General features: G+C 41.6%; 1 protein-coding gene across 1 annotated transcript in view; it reads right to left on the bottom strand.

The window, feature by feature from the left end:
* LOC136874817 (phenoloxidase-activating factor 2) overlaps positions 1–17,202 on the bottom strand; it is a 34,631-nt gene extending 17,429 nt beyond the window's left edge. The window contains exons 1-3 of the mRNA XM_067148495.2: positions 16,992–17,202; positions 12,605–12,919; positions 485–756 (exon numbers count right to left, since the gene is read on the bottom strand). Of these exons, the coding sequence (XP_067004596.2) occupies positions 485–756; positions 12,605–12,919; positions 16,992–17,170 (766 nt within the window). The 5' untranslated portion in view covers positions 17,171–17,202. The remainder of the gene's footprint in view (positions 1–484; positions 757–12,604; positions 12,920–16,991) is intronic.
* Between the last annotated feature and the right edge of the window lie 679 nt (positions 17,203–17,881).

Here is a 17,881-nt window from a genome sequence, read left to right as displayed (position 1 = left end):
GTACTGTGCGACGTTGCCAAGTTCATTATTTATTCTTGAACTGTACTCAAGGTATAACAATCTAGAAGATATCTGTTGACATTCTTTCACACCCAGCACTCTCCTGAGCTTGGCTTGCTCTTCTATTTAATGGACACTCTGTATACATATAAAGATTTTGCATAGAAGGTTTCCTTGGTTCAGAAAAATTAGTTTATTAGAGTAGACAGCGTTATGCTTTTTTTTTTTTTTTTTGCTACTTGCTTTACGTCGCACCGACACAGATAGGTCTTATGGCGACGATGGGACAGGAAAGGGCTAGGAGTGGGAAGGAAGCGGCTGTGGCCTTAATTAAGGTACAGCCCCAGCATTTGCCTGGTGTGAAAATGGGAAACCACAGAAAACCATTTTCAGGGCTGCCGACAGTGGGGTTCGAACAGACAACGTTATGAGTGGACATGGAAAGTAATGGAGCTTACTATATTATCGTTGGTTTTTAACTCACCAAATGTTTCTCGACCCCAGCCAGTGACTATACACGAAGAATTTTCAGGTAGTTCCATGTCATGAGGTGGCAAACAGACGGTTTTAACTGCTTTCCCAGGTTTCAGGTCTGTCGCTGTTCTAATAAGAGCAATATCGAAACGACCTCGTGTTCTTGAGAAACTTGAATGTAGATACAAATCTGCAATGTTCACCTCTTGATGGCCTTCAGAAGAGTTCCTGAGATCCCATGCTCCCACTCGTAGCTTCAGGCTTGGAAGATCATCTTTGAATCTAAAATATATATTCACAACATTAAATGCAATTGATAATTAATCTTGAAACATTATAAAGAATGCTTTTAATATGCTGCATGTAATGTCGTAAACTATTTAAAGGAAAATATACAGGTAATAAGAAAATTAACCGGACACTTAACAGTTATGAATTTTAGTTAATAACTGAAACGAATTTCAGTACCAGTAAGAAGTTAAGCCTTAGGACACATTACTATTGAAAGAATTTGTCTATATTGTACCTAAAATTACCTTATTAATGTAAGTGTAGTATGTATATATAGATCAAATTATGAAAAATGAGAGTTTCTTAACGTAAAAGATTTATTCGGACACTGTTTCTCGCTGTACTTTATTCATCCCTGGATGCTAGTGTCCTTGAAGGTACAGAGTTCCAGCAATATGTCAGTGATCTCAGCATTGACTGTACTCTCGTTGAAATACCGGTATGGTGCGGAAGGGAAAGGAGGCGATATGAGTCGAAGACAATTAGTAGTATGTCATCACGAGAATGGCAAAAATATTAGAAACATTAGCGAAAGTGCTGCAAATGAAGACAAGTGCAGTGGCCGCTAGCTTCTATAGTTATATGAATGAGGACAGGATAGAAATGAAATAACACACTGGCCGTTCCAAAGTCCTCACAGACAAAGAAGAATCAATTATTGCGGGATAAATCGAAATGAATCCCAGGATAAGTGCTCCTAAGTTGGCTATTGAAGTTCAGTCAGCCACTGGTAAGAGAACCCATGCCCAAACAATTAGGAGGACACTGAAAAAACAGCTATAACGATAGGATCACACGAAAGAAGCCCTATGTTTATAAGAGAAACAGGCGTTAACGAGTGAACTTCGAAAAGGAGTATGCATGAATGTAAACAAGAACTTCGGTGGAAAAATGTTCTGTTTGTGTGGTTTAGTTGGTAGTTAGTCTGGAGAAAACCTAACCAAGAGTTAGCAACTAACATTTTGATCGGGAGTGTGAAATACGGCGGTGGACATGTGGTGGTATGGGGCTGTATGTCAGCGTCGGGTGTGGGTGAGGTGGTATTTATTGATCGTATCTTGAAAAAGGGAGGCTCCATATACATTCTTCCCTGCGCACACATCTCTGTTACCTCCAGCTTATCAATAAGATGTATTGAGTCCACTAAACACTCTCTCCCGTACAGCGAAATCATCCTGAAAAGTAAACATAGCTTCGACTGTCAACTCACTTTCTATCGGCAGCCCTGAAGATGGTTTTCCATAGTTTTCCCATTTCCACACCAGCCAAATGCTGGGGCTGTTCTTTATTAAGGCCACGCCGATTCCTTCCCACTCCTATCCCATCTTCGCCGTAAGATCTATCTCTGTCGGAGCGATGTCTAACGAAACATATAAATGAATAAAACCGCTTTCTATTTAGAGAATACCATTGATCATAACTGCAAGATCACTGCATTAGCTTTGCAATGCCTTAATGGGATTTCACTTATTACTATCTTTTAACAATTGGCTTTACGTTGCACGGACACAAACAAGTCTTATGACGACGATGGGATAGGAAATGCCTAGGAGTGGGAAGGGAGCCTGGTTTGGGAATGAGAAACCACGGAAAACCATCTTCAGGGCTGCCGACGCCTGACTCGTTGGCTGAATGGTCAGCGAACTGGCCTTCGGTTCAGAGGGTCTCGAGTTCGATTCCCGGCCGGGTCGGCGATTTTAACCTTCATTGGTTAATTCCAATGGCTCGGAGGCTGGGTGTTTTTGCTGTCCCCAACATTCCTGCAACTCACATACCATACATAACACTATTCTCCAGCACAATAACACGCTGTTACCTACACATGGCAGATGCCGCCCACCCTCATCGGAGGGTCTGCCTTACAAGGGCTGCACCCGGCTAGAAATAGCCACACGAGATTACTATTAATTATTAGGGCTTCCGACAGTGGGGTTCGAACCCACTATCTCCCGAATGCGCCCCTCACCGCACGATTTTCCATACTGTCACGGACATAAATGAGACTGAGACTTCAGTGGAAGCTATATTTTGCTTTGGCCTGTACCAAGGGATAGATGTAAAAATACTACATTCATCAAGAAATGGCAATAGGTGATTCAGAGGAGCCCTTTTCATGGAGAAAGGTAAATCAGCGTAAATCGCTGGGAATAATTTTGAAAGTCTTGCGTGCGTGGCGGAAGAGTACAGGACACGTTAAAAGCTAAGCGTTAGAGAGAGAGCACGGAGTCAACGAGACGCTTGTACGCATGCAACTCAACTGGATATCGACGATAATGATCAGAGTGCTAATATAGAACTTCTACAAAACTTATGGAGACTTTATTATGAAATGACAGCAGGAGAATTGACCGTAAATGTGAGAAATGGGCACCTTGTAACTCTTATTTCGCTGAGGTGTTTATGAGTAATTAATTTAGCCACGTGTGTTGGGTGTGCGGTCGTCTCTGGTTCGTACACAATTTGATGAGCATTACGAAGCAGCAAGTTCGTACGTTGGAAAACAAATGGACTGCTCTTCAAGCGAAGTGTGAGAGCGACATTAGGAAGTTCCAGTTGTAAAGTTTATTTCAGTGGAGCACAGAAGCGCCGGTTTGACGTCAGCTCACTCCGCTGTTCATGCTCATAGTGATGAGTTCAGCTGTGCGGCGTCACCGCGCCCTGCACTGCTTTCTCGGAGCCATAGAGGAAGAAGATATCATTTGAGGCGTGTGGGATGTAGTGATTTCGGAGAAACAGGAAACAAAGTTGATGTTAATAATACAACTGACGTCTTGGATATCGTAATGTTATGCCGACAGTTTGAATTATACAATAGGTCACAGATTATCAACAACTAAATTTACGTTATGAGAGTTTTTGTGAAGGACAGCTAAGTTATAACGTAGAAGGATTAGAATATAATAACCTTTTCTCTGCAGTTTAGAACAGAGCCATTCAAAAAAATTGTGTGGACATTTTTCTCCATTTTCTGTTTCGTTTTTCTTTAACGACTTTATCGATGTTAGGACGTAATGTCTGGGCAATTTTTAATCGAAGATTGCATGTTACGTTGTGTTGTGACAAGGTAGTTTGGGGATTTGGACTTTCATAACAGAAAAGAATTGTCACACTCATATGTCGAAACGAACATGCAGAAAGTACGCCGTTGACGTCACACTGCCTGAAACTGTCTTCCTTTGGTTCATTTACGCTTGCGGCTGTAGTAGATACAGCCCAACTCGGATTTTTATAAAGTTATATTCTATAAATAAACTTTATTTCTTCATCTTCTCCCAGCTATTTCTGGGGTCACTGGAGCCACGTACGGTCATCTTGGTTTTGACTGAGAGTTTAGGACGGGGTGCTCTTCCTGACGCCACGTGATTATTGAGTTGAAAACTGCAACCCAGGATCGACCGGGATTATAACCTCTGACTTTGGGGCGAGAAGCCAGCAGCTAAGCTACTGAGCTAATCAGGCCCCTCAGTTATATTCTTCAAATCGTGTGTAGTCCGCGTCTGTGGTGTTGTGGTTAGCGTGACTAGCTGCCACCACTGGAGGCCCGGGTTCGATTTGAATCTTGGTACGAGGCCTGGAACAGAGTCCACTCAGCCTCGTGAGGTCAACTGAGTAGAGCTGGTTCGAGTCTCACCTCGGCCATCCTCGAAGTGGCTTTCTGTGGTTTTCGCACTTATTCTGTAGGTAAATGCCGGGACGGTACCTAACAAGGTCATGGCCGCTTCCTTCCCTCTTTCTTGTCTGCCCCTTCCAATCTCCTCATCCCCCACTACGGCCCCTGTTCAGCATAGCAGGTGAAGCCGCCTGGGCGAGGTACTGGTCATCCTTCCTAACTGTATGCCCCGACCGAAAGTCTCACGCTCCAGGACACTGCCCTTGAGGCGGTTGAGGTGGAATCCCTGGCTGAGTCGGAGGGGAAAACCAACCCTGGAAGGTAAAAGGATTAAAAAAGGAGAAGGAATCGTGATGAATTACTGTGTAACCGCCTTGCATTTATTATGTTATGCTTCTTGGAAGATGTTACGGTATACTTGGTTAATTTTAAGTGAACACGTATAAGATTGATTGTAATTACGTTTTACTATTGGCAGGGGCAAAGCGTCAGGGTAGACAGGGTAGACAGCGTGTACCCTTAACATTTTGTGACAGAAATACTGTGAACATTAATTATTTCCACATTCGTGGCGTTATTGTATTCCCCGCTTTACTTATTTTCTTCTCACTTCGGCAATGCTGAGGCTCGCGTCAGTTACACGAAGCACGTAGGCGAAAGTAGACGCTGTCCATTCTGTGTATTTTCCCTTTGATTTTCAAAGATTTCAGATAGAGCAACACTAACGCTATCTGTAGGTGCTGACTGTGGAACTATGACTTTCCTATAGCGAGATGTCTCCGCCCAGTAGACAGACTTACCAGCGTCTCTTCTTGCTTTCATTGGCTAGTATTTGGATCTCTCTTGTAAAGGTGCTCTTATTGGCTACCATCTCAGACATGCTTTTAATGTAATTAATTTGAACTTACTTTATTATAAGACACGTCTAAAAATAAATTAATAATATTCAAATACAAAGTATAGTAAACTTACACCTAATAAATGAATGACAGCATCAAAACCCTTTAAGTACGTGCATTTTCTTGCCCGCCAATGTTAGTTGCGGTATTATAACCCCAACAACTATTGGCTTCCAGTCTTAATAAGGTATTCTAGAGTACACATACGGAAAAAACTGCTTAACTTGATGCTGTATATTCCGTTAAAGTCAGTTTTTATTGAACGCGCTATGAGTGCCTTCAAACGAATTAAAACGTGTATAAGGAATTGGATGACCAACCAGAGACTGTCTAACTTGGGAACTCTAGCTATAGAGAAGGAATTTCTGTGGAATCTTAGCAAGACGCCCGACTTCAAGACGAAAGTAATAGATATATTTGCCGAAATGAAAGACAGGCGGATTAAACTCATTTACAAGAATATTGTTTAAGGTGACTTGTACGAACAACTATTTATTTCTTATTTCTCTTATTAAATCTACATAACAATGAAATATATTGCTATTTTTTATTTTAAAAGTAAGTTATGTTGTTATTTGACAACTCCCGCGGCATATTTCGTCTATATTTAAAAATAAATCAAGTGCACGTAGGGTTATAGGTTGTTATAGGGTTTGTCTTATTTTCAGTCATTAGGCCTAATATACTACTGAATACAGATGTAAGCGTCGAAAACAAAATTCCTTATAATAATAATATGCTTGAAACAGTTTAAATAAAACAAATCTCTATCTACCTCCTTACTTAGTTCACGCTTCGCCACTGAAAGATCCTTTCCAATAGAATAAAGCTTGAAGATGGTTTTCCGTGGTTTCCCATTTTCACACCAGGCAATAGCTGGGGCTGTACCTTAATTAAGGCCACGGCCGCTTCCTTCCCATTCCTAGGACTTTCCTATCCCATCGTTGCCAAAAGACCTATCTGTGTTGGTGCGACGTAAAGCAAAGAAGAAAAAAAAAACAGAATAAATATGACCTATGCCACCATTGCACAATTGGTGGAGCAACCGAGGCGAAATCGGGAATTCGTGGATTCGGATCCCACTGATGTCCGGATGGCCATTCTTGTTCTGTACTTAACATCTCTTCAACACGTACTATGTACGTATATCATGATCTAATAGGTTGAAAGTCGATTTCGATCATCTTTAATCATTCAGTTCTTCTTCCGAGTTGAACCGTGTTGTAGTTTTCTGTACATTCCGTACAGTTTGCCGAAGTTTCCAATACATCGCAGTATTCTTTGCCAAGGCAACTGAAATACTCCTACTCGATCCGAGGTAATCAGTCTGCCAGGCAGCAAACAACAACACGTTCAAGCCGGAAGAAGAACTAAATAACTCTATACACCGTGGAAGCTTCACTTCTAAGAATCTTTAATCATCATGTATATTTTTCATGGTATTCTCCCTTTAGACCGTTTTTTCGTTATCATGTATCTTAGCTCAGGACCGCTCAAAAGCCCAAAATCTCACGCGTGCAAACCGAGGCTCAGAGGTTCTGTGCACTGTGCATCGGTCCGAGTCAGCTTGGCTTGGACCAGGGTTTTGTCTCGGGGCAACTCGGCTAATCTCGGCTAAGCTCGGCTGAACTCTGCTCGGATGGTGGAGCGCTGCAGAGCAAGTGAGGAAGGGGGAGACAGGCGGAGCGAGCGAAACAGGCGTACGGAATGACAGAGACAGCGCTATTGCTGAAAATCCGGGAGTGGGGGGGTCTGCAACAAAGAGGATAGAATAGAATAGAGATGTAACTCAATGACGAATTTCGGTACTAAGCCACTAGGCGCTAGTAGTTTCAGTCCGAAATTTGAGATAGCGCCACAGTGCGCATTTTATGCAATACCTTACTGTTATTATCAACAGATAGCGCAGAGAATGAACATCCGGCGCAGTGACGCACATTCGGTTATGCTTACAGCTTCCCCCCCTCCTTTCCCCTGCCCCTCGCCCCCCCCCCGGTTCCTTCTGAGATTATAATGCAGTTCTACTACTTCAATGTCCAATATATTACAATTCATATATTTTTATTTTCAAGTACTTACTATGTTGTAAATAATGATTTTATACCCCTAGTTCGTATGGCATACGGTATTGAGAACATAACTTCACACCTCAAAGCAGCTTTAACTTCAAATGAATGATTGACACATTAACACAAAGCTAATATTATAACAAATAAGAAAAACAAGGCACCAAAGCACACCATATGCAAGAGAATGGGGTATCACATCAATATCCAATTACCTCATGGAAATAAAAATAACAGAATTAAATGCACTGAGACAGGATATCTATAGAAATGCATTAATAGAACCATTCAGCTTTCAGCCCTTGAGGTGTACTCAAACAGGAAATACAGCATTTCAGGAGGACTGGCGAAGATATATTTCTAATAAACAAGCACAAGGATTTACAGCACAAGCACAAGGGCACTTGGAATTCAAATAACACAAATACTGTAGCATCATGGGAACAAATACAGTATAGACAATACGCGACACTTCCAGATTTAGCTTTGTTAAAATGGGAGAGAATTCGCAAGTGGCGCTCCTAGTGGCGTGACCTGACAATTAGCGCTAAATTCAAATATCAATGGAAGTGCATATACGAAAAAGGATGAATAAATTACGTCTAGAAAGAATGTGTTACTAAGATATTAACTTCAAAGTTGCTAAAACAATTCTGGATAAATAAATGAACATTTATTTAACAGGTTATTTATTACTTAAAGACTGAAATTAGACATATAACCAAGATGTGAAATGGACTGCTGTGAAAGGGCTTGATCTTTCATTTATGTATCACATTTTTAGCTTTAGTATTCCTACCTGAACTTTCACGGCTAGATTTGTCTTCTTTCTCATTTAAAAGCATTGTATCATCACATTAATACACTTGTCAATAAAAATATCGGCACATTCCTCACACACATGATTCAGTGAATTTATATTTAAGAGCTGGACAATTTTTCTTTTAACTTGAAGCCTACTAACAGAAAGAAAATCTATAAATTTACCCTCAAGAACATTCAAAATTTCCCTATAAGCAATACTTGCCATTACATTAAGGTAAAACGAATTTGCATCGTCATATTGTTTCAACAAAATATGTACATTTCTTAAATCCCCCATATGTCCTTCAGTGCTTGACAACGCATTACAGCATTTCAAATGGGGTAACTTGGAACACAACCAGCCACACACATGTGCATATGGATTTTCTTGAATTAAATCAAAATCCACAGATCACACTTACAACACATCGGTATTGAAGGTTAACTGCTGCACTATACGATAAAATATGATTATATTTTAAACCAGTCAAAATATGGATCACGCAGGTCAGAAATGTTGGAAGTATTATACAAGTCTCTTTGTAACTGGAAGAATATCTATGCAAACACAATATTTACTTACATTTTCTTGTCACGAGGTAAACGGTAGACCGCGAATCATTCTGCACTTCAAAGTCATTGCAGCCAAACACAGCATATATCTTTCCACTCATATTGAGAGGAGATATAAAGGAATGAAACACGCTACTATTTACTTATGTCAACTTAATGCAAACGCATAAATAACGCCAAAAACTTCACAAACAAATACACGTGCTCTTATGACAGAATCAGTAACTCCCAGGTCACTCCGCTAGGCAGAGCTCTAATCGCTGTCCTTCGATATCTCGCAGAGTGTCGCACATTGTCTCTACTGTATTTGATGGGAACTATCGCTTAAAATCGATATTAGTTCGAACAAGGTTAATCGATTGGGTAAAGTCGGATTCTATCGAGCAATATTTTCTACATAATACTCGACGTGATACGACTAATTCTTTGTCAGAAGGGCCCACTGTTTGAGGTTAGACTTGAAATACTTTACTTTGAAGCAAACTGCCTTTAATTATTAATATCGCTCATTTCATGCCTAATTGCGTGCCATCTACAGAACCTGTCTACAACCATCTACACGTTGTGAATGACCTCCAGTGCCATCTAAAATTTCCGACGGGAACTACCTCAAGCTAGCTACAGATTGGAACCATAAGCCCCATTAAACATTCACCGGGGTGGTCTGCACACTGGTCAACCTGACAAAGTTGTCTTTTGCACCTTGCGCCGCGCATATTATTGATCTGTTGTATAATGTAAAAAGTGAGCTTGTAAGCATTGCATGACTGTTGATATCATGCTCATAGCCACGGAACTCCCAGTTTTAAGGGGGAATCCGAAACAGATAGACGCAACTAATTCATGTTAAAAATATCACATGTATTGATCGGCGTTATGTAATACATTTTAGCTTTGTTGCTGTACTACTTTACGCATGTATTGCCACCGGCATATCTATTAATTTCAATGTGTGTGCTAATACTAGGTCTAATAATAAGAAACTGATGACCAATGCAGTGTTGGTTTCAGACGACGTGGTTGGATGTCGTTAAAGTTTTGTCGTAGAACTTTGACTAGAGTAAATGCCAACGTCCGCGTCTGAGGGACCCGCTTTAGGACATGTAAAAATTAATATACCCGACAATTTTTCGCGTTATAAGAAAACACGAAGACCAAATACATGTCATTATTATTATAGGCCCTACTTGAAGCCGAGAATTATCTCGGATATTGTCCGTAATAATATAATGCAATTCAACAATTTAGGCGGCCCTACGCTCTAGATTTTGAGTGGATTGTATTTTGAGGTTTATTAAATTCGATTCATTATAAATGACCAGTTAACGATAACGTTAAATATTAGTTCTCTCATGAGGAGGTAAGTGAGAATAATTTAGAGCAGATATACTCGACGTCTCGATTTAATTTTTACTTCTTATCTAAAGCTCATTCAAGTGACGTTATTAGTAATGAATATAACAAGAATGTAACTTCACTAAAACGTCATTATTAGGAGATATAATTTTGTGAATTCTAAATATCTGATATTCCAAACACTCCATTAAAATTTAATGGTTTTCAGATTTGTTCGAGGAATGGCACTCAACGACCTCGTTTGTCAAGATTCAAAATTTAAATTTGTTACATTATAACGATAACAAAACAAATATATGTTCATAAATCAACTCTGTTAGAATTGTAGGGCAAATAAGTGGAATGTACCATCCCATTTGTTTGAATTATTTTATGTCACGTCAAGAATCATCAGTAATTTAACGTACCGATCATTTCCGATAATCAGAGCTAGTCAGGATGGCAAAAATATTTTTATTTTGAATAAACTATGTTAAATTTCCATCTAATATCAATTATTTTATTATTTCCGAACCTACTGTTTAATCCTGCCATTTGTATTTATTCAGCCAGTCATGTCATTTTCGACACCTTGGGGTGTCTCTTGTTCTCCGACTTGTCTATACGGGTTCACATGGTATGTGAAGAACAGCGTTGTTGTTGTTGTTGTTCTTCTTCTTCCTGAAATTGTTCCAATGTATTTGAGCCTACACCCGATATGGATCTGGCACACACACACACACACACACACACACACACACACACACACACACACACACATACTGTATATATTTTTTTTCAATTGGCTTTACGTAGCACTGACACAGATAGGTCTTATGGCGACGATAGGATAGGAAAGGGCTAGGAGTGGGAAGGAAGCGTCCGTAGCCTTAATTAAGGTACAGCCAAAGTTGCCTGGTGTGAAAATGGGAAACCACGGAAAACCATATTCAGGGCTGCCGACGGTGTGGTTCGAACCCACTATTTCCCGGATGCGAGCCCACAGCTTCGAGCCCCTAACCGTACTGCCAACTCGCCCGTTGGTACACCTTCCAGTCCAGATGGCGAACAAGGAGAAAACTGTCCAGATTCCGAACAACTAAATACACCCTATCCAGATTGCGAACAAGAGGTTAGTGTTGACGTGAGATACATGAAACAGATACAGTTTTCAAAACAGTCTCGTATGCAATTTTTGCTCTAGTAGTATTAACATTAACTGGTACATTGGGATGTTTTAGATAACCTAACCATATGAATATTGAATTTTCATGACCGCATTGTAATCGAAACAGACTTTCAACGTATTAGGTCGTGTTACGTACATGTAGTACGTGTTGAAGAGATGTTAAGTATAGAACAACCGACGCGAAATCGGGAGGTTGTGGGTTCGGATCCCACTGGTGTCCGCCTGGCCATTTCTGTTCTGTACTTAACATCTCTTCAACACGTACTACATGAACGTAACACGACCTAATACGTTGAAAGTCTGTTTCAACCTAACCATATTTTTAAAAATATGTTTTCTTATTGAAAATGTTTAATAATTTAGTTCAAGGTAATTTTACCATTTAGAGATTATCTTTTTTATTGTATAACATAACTAGAGGGGTAGTTGTTTATGGTGGATTAGTGAGAGTTGTATTAGTAATGTATTATTATTATTATTATTATTATTATTATTATTATTATTATTATTATTATTTCTTTTCTTGCAAGCAGCTTTACGTCGCACCGACACAGATAGGTCTTATGGCGACGATGGGATAGGAAAGGCCTAGGAGTTGGAAGGAAGCAGCGTTGGCCTTAATTAAGGTACAGCCCCAGCATTTGCCTGGTGTGAAAATGGGAAAACACGGAAAATCATATTCATAGCTGCCAACAGTGGGATTCGAACCCACTATCTCCCAGATGCAAGCTAACAGCCGCGCGCCCCTAACCGCATGGCCAACTCGCCCGGTATTATTATTATTATTATTATTATTATTATTATTATTATTATTATTATTCAAAATAATACATACGAAGTGAAATAGTCAGTTTATTTGGAAACAAGTGTTTTTTTCTTACATGCTTTTAACTTTTTTGTGTATTACCCAGTATTCCAATTGTGTGTACCAAAACTTGGTGTACCAACTGAGGATTAATTTTTCTGCAGCCCGTCAAATTAGAATTTTGTTCATATCTAAGTCAACGTTTCTAGTCAAGCGGGTTGGGCAACTTGGTATTTCGGGTAATAATTAAAGCGGCTTTCTAAAGAACTTCGGAAGACTGTAGGTGGTGCCTCTAGTGATGCATACAGCTGCCACAATTCACCTAGATAAGCAGCGTGACATATATAAAATGACATATTCTCGCTCAAGCGCCTCTACTTTATGCCTGGCCGCAATCTCGACTCATTACGCAATCAGCACGACACCGGATGAACTTCCTGTGCCAAACCTATGTAGAGGGATATATTCGCCATTGGATGTTTCTGTCGTAGTTGTGTAAGAGAAGTGTTTTAAGACTAAATCAAACGTTCAGTCCCCGAGTCAGAGGAAATACTTCACCTGTCGACACAGTGCGCCGCTGTCAATGCCATGTTCCTCGAAATGAGCGAAGCACCGCACAGGAACCACCACCTGGTCCCATTGAGTGCGAAGAGAGCTAGAGTCCAAGGAAACTCCCCATATTCAGTCTCCATGTCCGGAAGATCCTCTCTAATTCTAGGACCCCTTACACCACACACAGAGCGAATTCGCAGAGATCTGCCAGTAGAAACCAAGGAACTCCGTTTCGAGGTCGTGATTTCGGTCTTCTCTTCACCAATTGTGTGCTGACAGCAAGCTTCTACACCGCCACATACCTCTTCGTGTACACTCGGCCTGTAAGAAACCGTCAAATGCTGATTACATGAATTACAGAGAAAGTCATATATTTATTGAATGTATCTATTCATTTTGTAGAATGTTCTGAAACACTACAAATACTAAATACAGTCTTCTTCTTCTTCATCTTAATTCGTTTACCATCCAGGGTTGGTTTCCCCTCCCACTCAGCGAGTGATCCCACCTCTACCACCTCAAGCCCAGTGTCCTGGAACGTGAGACCTTGGTTCGGGGATACAACTGGGGAGGAGGAACGGTACCTCACACAGACGGCCCGGCCTCACCAGCTATGCTGAACAGGCGCCTTGTCCGGAATGGGAAGCTTGGAAGGGATAGACAAGGAAAGGCGAAGGAAGTGGTCGTGGCCTTAAGTTCATTTCGGCATTTGCCTGGAGGAGAAGTGGGAAACCACGGAAAACCACTTCGAGGATGGCTGAGGAGGGAGTCGAATACCCCTCTACTCATTTTACCTCCCGAGGCTGAGTTGATCCAGTTATAGCCCTCGTACCACTTTTCAAATTTCGTGCCAGAGCCGGGAATGGAACCCAGGCCTCTGGGGGTGGCAGCTAATCACACTAACCACTACACTACAGAGGCGGACTTATTTATTTATTTATTTATTTATTTATTTATGTATTTATTTAATTTATTTATTTATTTATTTATTTATTTATTTATTTATTTATTTATTTATTTATTTATTTATTTATTTATTTATTTATTTATTTATTTAATTTTAAATCAGTTTACTCTCCAGAGTTGGTTTTTGCCCTCGGACTCAGCGAGGGACCCCACTTTTACCGCCTCAAGGCAGTGTCCTGGAGCGCATGATTTTAGTTCGGAGGATACAACTGGAGAGGAGGCCCACTACCTCACCCAGGTGGCCTCACCTGCTATGCTGAGGAGGGGAAGATCAGAAGGGAAAGACAAGGAGAGGGGAAGGAAGCGACCGTGGCTTTAGGTCCCATCCCGGCATTTGCCTGGAGGACAAGTGAGAAATTACGTAAAACTACTTCGAGGATGGCTGAGGGGGGAATCGAATCCCCGCCCCTCTATTTAGTTGACCTCTCGAGGCTGAGTGAACGCCATTCTAGCCCTCGTACCACTTTTCGCCTCACGACGCGAAGAACATATATCGGTAGGGCCCTACGAGGCCCCCAAAACCATGTGTTAAGGGCCTAAAGCCAAACGTTGAGCCCCATCCGTACGGGGGCGGGGGTAGAAGAGGTGAAAAAGAAAACATCCAAAATAACCGAGATTACGGATGAATGTGTGTATGTTCCAGCATAGCTCTCAATCAAACACGGTACACATATGAGTTACTATCTGAGGAAAAAGTGATTGTGGTGGCAGAACTCCTCTAACACCATGACACTCCGAATACCATTTAAATCATAGTCAGGCCCAGTCGGAATTGAAGTTGAGAAGGGGTGAAAAAGAACGTCCAAAATGGCTGAAATTATAGATGTATGTGTTATATTCCAGCATAGCTGTCAACTGAAGTCGGTGAACACATGACTACATACTGTCTGGAAAAAAATATCTGGGGGTAAGACACTTCTTGAACACCTAACGGAGGGGATGACATTAAAAATAATCGAAAAAGGCCGATATTAGAGTCAAATTCATAGCTCTTGTGGTCACTTAGATGAATAGTGACACTCCAAAACCAAAACCAAACCCCACGGCACTTAACGCCCTTGAAAGGGCCTTGGCCTGCCCAGCGACCGCTGCTCAGCCCAAAGGCCTGCAGATTTTTTTTTTGCTATGGGCTTTACGTCGCACCGACACAGATAGGTCTTATGGCGACGATGGGATAGGAAAGGCCTAGGAGTTGGAAGGAAGCGGCCGTGGCCTTAATTAAGGTACAGCCCCAGCATTTGCCTGGTGTGAAAATGGGAAACCATGGAAAACCATTTTCAGGGCTGCCGATAGTGGGATTCGAACCTACTATCTCCCGGATGCAAGCTCACAGCCGCGCGCCTCTACGCGCACGGCCAACTCGCCCGGTGCCTGCAGATTACGAGGGGTCGTGTGGTCAGCACGACGCATCCTCTCGGCCGTTATTCTGGGCTTTCGAGACCGGGGCCGCCATCTCACCGTCAGATAGCTCCTCAATTCTAATCACGTAGGCTGAGTGGACCTCGAACCAGCCCTCAGGTTGAGAGAAATATCCCTGACCTGGCCGGAAATCGAACCCGGAGCCTCTGGGCGAGAGGCAAGCACGCTACACCTACAACACGGGGCTGGCAATAGTGACACTCTGGATGCCTTTTAAGTCGAAGTCCCATCGGCACTGTGATACAGAAGAGGTGGAAGAGAAATGTTCAAATTGACCGAGATTATTGTTGATTACACAGTTCTCGGGGTCCGTCGGCTGATTGGTAACAGTTCCAGTGACAGCTGGAATCATGTACACCTTATCTATAATGGGATGGATTATAACTTACGTTTATTATTTGTTTGAAAGGATCAACTTCTTCCCAGACAATCTGGGCTGCCACAAGGAAATGCTTTAATGCGAAACTAAATGATCCAAACTAAAACGTAAAATTATACACATACAAATATTTATAAATCTACAAAAGAGTTCATAAACTATAAACCAACGTCACAAGAATCACTTGAAGCAGGTAATGCAAGTCCTAAAAGTAAAAAGTGTGAGAGGGACAACGATTTTAGATGTATGTGTGTACGGTATCTTTCAGAATAGCTCTACACCAAACTTCGTACAAATACGAATTACTATCTTGAAAAGGTACAACCCTAGCAATCCTAGGGGAGGGAATGCCATACAAGAATAATCGAAAACGACCAATATCAGCTCCGAATCCATAGTTTCCGCGGTCGCTGAGATGTATTGTGACACTCTGGATGCTGTTTAATTACCGGTTCAGATTCATAGGCATGGTGAGAAGTGATGATGGAGAAAATGTCCGAACTGACCGAGATTAATTTAATTAACGAGAAACAAAGTGAACTATAATTAAACTTGAAATTAAACACATAAAAATAAGTTTTAAACTTCAAAAGAATTCCTAAATGTCGGTCAATATCAGAACAAATAAATTTACAAAAATTCGCTTCACCTATAAGTAGCAGGTAATAGGCTAAAATACCTAAAAGTAAACAATCAGTAGGCGCGCGGCTGTGAGCTTGCATCCGGGAGATACTGGGTTCGAATCCCACTGTCGGCAGCCCTGAGGATGGTTTTCCGTGGTTTCCCATTTTCACACCAGGCAAATGCTGGGGCAGTACCTTAATTAAGGCACGGCCGCTTCCTTCCAACTCCTAGGCCTTTCCTATCCCATCGTCGCCATAAGACCTGTCTGTGTCGGTGCGACGTAAAACCAATAGCAAAAAAGAAATCAGTAAACTACCCCGCAGTGCTTGGTAACGCAGCTAGTACTTAATAATACTAATAACAGAGTAAGAATAAGAAGAGGAAGAAAAGAATGTCGTATGGGCTACGGATAAGCTTTGGCGAAACTCTTTTGAGTTGACACCCATGGGGAAATTGCGCTTCTATGATAATGCAGCTCTATCTAGGACGAAACGCAGTGTTGAAGACGGAACAGCCACCCAACCCGGAGCTAGAGAAATTAACCAACAAAGGTTAAAATCCCCGACCCGGCTGGGAATCAAGCCAGAGACCCCTTGGACCAAATATCAAGGAGCCCAGTGTATTGTCGGATGGCAGTGGGGTAGGCACCAGAGATCTTTAACATGACAACAACTGACTTGAATGGCAAAATTTTGATCGGCCTTCAAATATCGACTAAAGTCAGAATCGAACTTGAGACCTTCAGTCGGACACTCTACCACTGATCCCCGAAAGGGCGTAATATATACTTGTTTTCCGTGACACCGTGTGAGCAAGGGGATGCTACTGATAATCTAACAGCCGGAGCCTCATTAGATAAAGCACCGAACTTCGTCTGATGTGAAAAACCACGCAAAACTCTCTTCATGTTTGTTGAGAGTGGGGTTCGAACTCACTACCTCCCCAATACCTGTTCTGAGGCCTCGATTCATAAAATATGTCACAAAAATAAGAAACTTAACGAACCTGAAATTCCATTCGATTTGTCCGGTCGCCGTGTAGTTGATGGTGCCATCAGAATAGCAGGCGCTCTTCACCACGCACAGGCAGTGGAAAATGCTCTCACAACTACACCCACGTAAGGAGCTGGGATCAGCTACTATCTCATTCACAGACAGCAGTAGTAGAAAATCTATAACTCTCATTGCTCTGGTAGTTCCCGTATTGAATGCTCCGATAGTTGGACAACACCGCAGATCAGCTACGTCAGAGCTAACACAGTTCCGTTGCAAGTTGATAACACAGTAATTACATATTATTATTTCTTCATTTGGTCCGCCGGTTTCCATTATTTTCTTAATCGATACATTAATTTTGCATCTGACCAGAGCGAAGTGTAGCTTCCGCCGAAACCCTACTCCCGTCTATGACTGTGACACCATGGAAACTGCTGGGAAATGAGTAGTGATGATGATAATAATAATAATAATAATAATAATAATAATAATAATAATAATAATCGGACGATCGGTTTATATAGGACAAGATAACCAAATAGCTGTCCGGCTCCATGGCTAAGTGGTTAGCGTACTGGCCTTTGGCCACAGGCGTCCCGGGTTCGATTACCGGCAGGGTCGGGAATTTTAACCATAATTGGTTAACTCCGCTGGCACTGGGGCTGGGTGTATGTGTCGTCTTCATCACCATTTCATCCTCATCACGAAGCGCATGTCGCCTACGGGAGTCAAATCAAAAAACTTGCATCTGGCGAGCCGAACATGTCCTCGGACACTTCCGGCACTAAAAGCCATACGCCATTTCATTTTTTACCAAATAGCTGCCTATATTCCCTTTCGTATTGTTTCGTGTTTCCTTTGCTGTAGTTTATTTTCCCGCCTTATATAAATTTGTTTCTT

Source organism: Anabrus simplex, chromosome 5 (genome assembly GCF_040414725.1).
Source record: "Anabrus simplex isolate iqAnaSimp1 chromosome 5, ASM4041472v1, whole genome shotgun sequence".
Lineage (NCBI taxonomy): Eukaryota > Metazoa > Arthropoda > Insecta > Orthoptera > Tettigoniidae > Anabrus > Anabrus simplex.
Note: the sequence above shows the minus strand (reverse complement) of the source record. Positions and strands in the feature narration are given on the sequence as shown.